The following is a 5,978-nucleotide window of genomic DNA, read 5'->3' on the forward strand; positions in this document are numbered from 1 at the left end:
CCCTTTTTCTGCAGCTGTCATTGTGAGAGATGGAGGGGGACTTGTCTGCAGAGCTTCCCAGAGCTCAGATTTTTCATTTTTTCAGAGCTTCATCATCAAGTCTGTCTCAGCTGGACAGATCATTTCTGTTCTTCCCACTCCCAAGAAGTACTGATATACCTCTTAATTATGTGAAGCCAAATTTTCAGTTCTAGGTAATGCAGTTATTACACTGATTGACTTCAGCAAGCTCTTCAGGTACCCCCTGCCCTTAAGGGTAACACCAGTGTATGTTCTTACACCCCAGAAAACCACAAGTTTATGCTTACAACTTCATGTGTAGGAAAAATAATATATTTCAGAAGAGTCAGCTGTAGAAGTAAAAATATGTTTCCAATTAATATGATTTTATCAACTGCCACAAAGAAACACAGTCGATTGTCCAGAAATAATTTATTCATCAACAATAAAACACTGAATAGAAAAAGCCTTGTAAATAAAACTATATATATATAATGCTTTATTTTTTTATTTGATACTGCACAAAAACCACTACAGACGGTAACAAAATAATCCAATTAATCTTAAAAATTTCAAATTATAATTGTCACTCTTCATTTATCGTGTTTTATTAACAATGCAAAGTTCATTTGTTTACATATTATACTTTTACTTGATATCATTAAATTGTTTCTTAAAACACTTGAAGCAATTTGTTGTTTGCCCCATAATTTATAACATATAAGTATACCGATAAACAATATAACAGCTCTGAGAAAGATATGCAGACTGTTCAATGGTAAATAGTCTACCATAGGTTGTTTAGTGGGAGAGCAGGAATAAATCACAACTGAATTGGGATAGAAGTCAACACATTGAAGAGAAATAATACTTGGGGAACAATTACATGTTTTCCATTGCTCGCTTGGTAATGTGATCTCTTTCAAGCTCTGATTTCTCCTGTTTTAGGTACTCCAGCACCTTTGCCAGCATATCCTCATCCAGGTACTGCCTGGTTTGTGTGTCATCAGCTTCCCCGGCCACGGAGAGCCGTTTGCTGAGCGAAGCCAGCTTGGCAGCCTCCTGTGGTCCCAGCTGGTTTAGGTGCTCTCGGATGGCCTGCTCCAGGTGCTCCTCTTCCGGCAGGTTGCTCTCAGAAGCTGCAGCCGGCACTCGTTTCATCTGGTTCGTATTGATCACTTCAGGGTATTTTGCCAGCACCTTTGCCAAGTAATCGGCCAGCTCTTCATCCTTGTCATTCAGTTTCTCATACTCCGTTTGTCGCCTCTCCAAATCGTTCATCCAGGCAGCTTTAGGGAACAGGTGTCCTTTCAATCTTCTGGGAATGTAAGACAGTCTTGGCAAATCACTTTCTTGATTAAGACGATTTAGTAAGTAGGAGGGATTCTGATTAGCTAAATTGTCATTTCCCAGAAGGCTGACAATATCTTCAAGATTGAGGTCTTCAGGTAGATTTTCTGGAATAAGAGGCTGCTTCATGTACCCGTTTTTAGAGTTTATATTATTTTTAAATATATCGCTCTGTCCTAGATTTGTTTCAGTTATCTCATCGAGGTCTTCTGGGAATTCCATTTCCTGCTCGGCTTCCAACCTTTCGCTCTGAAGCTGCTTTTTTTCTCCAGCTTTCAGCATGTCTATTAAATCCTCAGGAGGAATTTGCAGATTCCTTGAGATTTCTATCAGCTGGGCTATAGCCTGAGGATCAAGTTGCTTATCCAAAAACATGGATGCTCTTTTTTCCTCAAGTTCTCCTCCAGTCCTTAATTTCCTATTCCCAGCACTACCCATCAGCCTCTTCAGGTAATAATTCATTAGTTTTGAAACATCCTCTGACACTTGATCTTTATTTTCTCTTCTTATTTCATCCTCAAGGAAGCTGAGTTTTCCTGATCTTTTCATTTCATCATCAATCTCCTCTTCGTGTTTATCAATTTCCTCTTTGCTATCTTTTATCTCTTCCTGGGTTTGGCTTTCCACTTTTTCCTCTATGGGATTCCAATCTTCTCCTCCAACCACATCCTCGTAGGCGATGTTATTCACTTTATACACATCATCTTCATCATCTGTGTACAATTTCTGGTCCTCATCCAGCCTTTCTTTCTTGTGGTTACTGGGTCCTGCCATCTTGCCCAGCTCCTGGAACACCGACTCCAGCGTGGCAAGGCTCTGGGGGGTGTATTGCTCTTCCACGATTTCGTTGGTACGCTTGAAGGGACTGTCTCTTGAACCGTCTTCATAGTGCCCAAGTGGCATTTTGAGGTACTTTTGCCACCTCTCAGGCCACTTGTAAGCCTCGTAATCATCAGTTACTCCAGCTGGAAAGTTGTTATCTGAACTCAGACCATAAGGTTTATTCTCCTTTGGGCCAGCTTTTGACTCCTTCTCAGCTTGCCGCAAGGCTTCCAGCATGACCTTAACCCATTGGGACTCATCTTCAGTCAAAGAATCCCGCATGTTTTCCGGGAGGTGAAGCTGATCCTTGCTTTCTCTCTGTGGGAGGAGGTACGGGACACTTTGATAAGAGTTGTAATCAGGACTGCCTTCTCCCTTGCTGGTTTGCTTGCGAAGGTCTTCTATGTACTCCAGTGCTTTGATCATATCGGGATTTGGGAGCCTCTGTAAGTTTTTCATTGCATAGTCTGGATCTTTCTGAAGCAGCTGGTGCTGCTGGAAGGAGGCTGCATCAACCCAACAGATTAGGACAAAGAAAAAGGTGAGAGCACAGGCTGCTCCAGGCTGGAAGCTTTTAGTTTCTGCCATGTTTAAAATATTTCCTTTAAATAAAGAAGAAGAAGAAGAAAAAAAAAGAAGCTTTTAACATATGGAGACAGGCTTAGGAAACTATGCAAGAAATTTCTTATCTCAATGCTCCATGTACTTTATGGACATTAATTGTCCAATAACAGCACCAACATACAAAATACCAACCCTATATAACTCATGAGATGCTCATAAACAAACCTCAATGTCATTTTGATCATGAGAACAAAGTACTTAAATGACAAAATTGGTGTATCCATACATTTAATGCTACTCAAAATACTAATCTTAAAACTACGGACAGAAATATTTTGTGAGATTGCTCCATAGGGCATCTAATTTCATGCCAGGACAATATTGCTAAATGGTGCTAAATTCCAATAAAATTAATGTGATCAAGTGCAGAACATAGCATATACAATTTCTTGCAAGTTTATTTCTGTCAGTACTGATAGTACTGAAGCTATTACTTCCTTTATTTTGCTATTTCATTTTTTAAAAATTATTTGTATTACAGGTGAATACCAGTTAATGGCTCTATGAGTCATCTTCCTAGGGCAATGACCTCTTATATGAGAGGAAATCTATAATTTATCCTAAAGGTACAAGATCATTTTACTGAATCCTTTAAAGCCCATCTTGGAATTGAGCTGGAGTAGGTTTGAGTGGTGATTTCATTCATTTGCTTATTCATTCACTTCAGCAGAAATTGAATCAGGTCCCAGGACAGGCAGAAACATGACCACTGGCAAATTTGGTTAGAATAGATCAGTAGAAGCCCATGTCTGCCCAGCTTACACCAGACAAAAATAAATTCTGGAGCAGAGCTGGGAAAAATATGCCTCTGACAGAATTAAGATGATTACAGCATCACTGTGCATGAGGATACAGCTGCAAAATCCCAGCCTTGCAGGGAGCTGGCACAGGGGAAAATTGCCACCAGTCATTCCCTAGGACACACTCAGGCACTGGTACACTGGGGCCATGGGACAGATTAGACTCTTTTCTGATCCAGTTACATTAACAAGGTACAATAATGAGAATGGAATGATAAAGATAGAAACTGCTTTGATTAATTGACCTATTTTGGTTCCTTTGGTTTTTGGCTTGGTAAAAGCATCCTGTTGAGATGCTGGTGGTTCATGGCAGCCTGAAAGAGCTGTGTACACCCGTGTTTACACTACTGCTGGAAGTAGAAAGTGAGCATGAATACGTTCATTTCAACTCACTGGTAGATTTTTCCACTCAGATTTTGTCCTTAACATAATGTGACTTAACTGAATAATTAAAGCACTATCAGTGCTCTTTGAAGAGCTGCTTATTTTTCTCCCTTCAGAATGCATGAGCAGGCTAACAGGCATAATAGCAAACAATTTCCCCAAACATTTCTGACTTCAAGCCTGGATACATTTGAGTATTGATTTCACAAGGGATTAGTTCAACAGCTGATTAGAACGTCCCACCCTCCAGATCTGAGTTTGCCCTGAGACAAAGCCAACACATTGCTTCGTTTTCTGTCACAGAAAAGGCACTAGCCCTGTACATAAATATATATCTCCATATATAAAAAAACCAAACAGACAAAAAAACACTACCAACAGCAACAAAAAGCACCTAATTTTCTACTTCTGTAGCAAATAAGTGAAATTCAGACTTTCTTTTTCAGCAGAGTGGTTATTAACAGAGTCGTTTGATTAGCACATGAGAAATTGTCCTTTTCAAGGGATGGGGGAAGGGAGAGTCCTTCTATAATCATCTGCCAAGCACCACCCACTCACAAAGACCAGGAACTCACCCTCCTTTGCTGCACACAATTTGGATTGCTACAGCCTTTCAAGAGCTGTCAGCATCCCACTAAAATCAAAATGTGTGCAGCCAGGCAAAGTTTAGTTTAGTGTTCCACAAGGACGTAGCTCAATTGGATATTTCCTTTGCAGAAGTAACAGAACATTGGCTCCTCTCTACATATTTTGTGTGCATTTGCCTCTAGGTCAATTTTTACTTCTAATTTCCTGGTAGATGATATTTGAAAGCCTTGTCAAACAGATTTAGGAGTGATTTATTTTAGAAGCTATGAGTTCAGGTCGTAAATCTTGTCATTAAATATACTGCACTTATCAAGGTAAGAGGACTCCTCCCCAGTCTTTCAGACTTTAATTACACATTTGTTCTGAAAACAGGACATTTTAGCCTATCTTTAGGAAATATTTTAAACATTCTCTCCTGTGCCTCTCAAAGGACAATATGCTAAAACAGCTCTTTTGTCTCCAGATCGATAACTGTGAAACCAGTCAGGATGGAGAGCATATTTTCTCCTCTACTAGCACCTAACAAACAGGGAAATCATCTTGTAGCCAACACATGAAGATGAAGAAGCTCCTCTTTACAAAATGAGGCAATCATGATCAAAATTTAACACATATAAAGGCAATACAGACTGAAAAACTTCCCTAAAAAACAGACACAGAAAATATCTCCTTTCTGGGATGTTTCCATGGTAGCAGTAATTTTCCCTCTCATTCTCCTAGCAGTTGTTTCTGATGTGACTCTAATGTTTTCAGTGAAATTTAGCTGTGAAAACTCCCAGGTTTTTCCTATAAATGTGTCCCAGCCCTGAGAGTCTTAGGTGAAACCTAACAGCAGTTTTCCACAGGGAAAATAAATATATCATGCACTCTTACTCCCATTTCTATTTTGCAATAAATGACACGAGTGCAGTAAATCTGCCTTGTTCAAAAGCATCTCTAACCCTGTGAAAGGAACTGACAACAGAAACAAAACAGCACCGAGGGGTAAAAGCCCAAACCCACAGCAGTTCCAGTGACTGGAAGGACTGTGTGCTGTATCTGAGAAGTGACTCGGAGGGTGTTTGCATCCCAGGGACCCCCCGCCCATCCGCCCAAGTGCCGTGTCGGCCACCCGGCACGGCTGAGTGCCATCGCTCCCGGAGCTCCCGCCTGAGCCCCGGCCGGTGCTGCCAGTGCGCCTATACCATATATACAGTGATAGGGGCACATCTAATGGAGATGTGCTCCCTTGCCCCGGCACCACCGGCTCTCGGTGCGACTTCACCGCTCTCTCGTTGCCGGATCTCCCTGCGCAGCCCTGGGGCTCCGCATCCTTTCTACATCCCTACATCCCGACGGCCCCGGAGCCCTACCTGCGCTGCCGCCGCTCCGCCGCTCCGCCGCCTTCAGCACCCGGACAGCGGCCGCTTA

General features: G+C 41.5%; 1 protein-coding gene across 1 annotated transcript; it reads right to left on the reverse strand.

Annotated features, from left to right (window-relative positions):
- Nucleotides 1-415: 415 nt before the first annotated feature.
- SCG2 (secretogranin II) lies at nt 416-5,967 on the reverse strand. Its single transcript, XM_015638354.2, has 2 exons — nt 5,921-5,967; nt 416-2,774 (listed from the first exon to the last, which is right to left on the reverse strand). Exon 2 carries the CDS (start codon nt 2,758-2,760, stop codon nt 883-885), a length of 1,878 nt encoding a protein of 625 aa, XP_015493840.1. The 5' UTR covers nt 2,761-2,774; nt 5,921-5,967; the 3' UTR covers nt 416-882.
- Nucleotides 5,968-5,978: the final 11 nt, after the last annotated feature.

Source organism: Parus major, chromosome 9, assembly GCF_001522545.3.
Source record: "Parus major isolate Abel chromosome 9, Parus_major1.1, whole genome shotgun sequence".
NCBI lineage: Eukaryota > Metazoa > Chordata > Aves > Passeriformes > Paridae > Parus > Parus major.

Bases quoted from the DNA above. Each gene is read 5' to 3' on its own strand.
- SCG2 (XM_015638354.2), bottom strand. From the start codon at position 2,760: ATGGCAGAAACTAAAAGCTTCCAGCCTGGAGCAGCCTGTGCTCTCACC.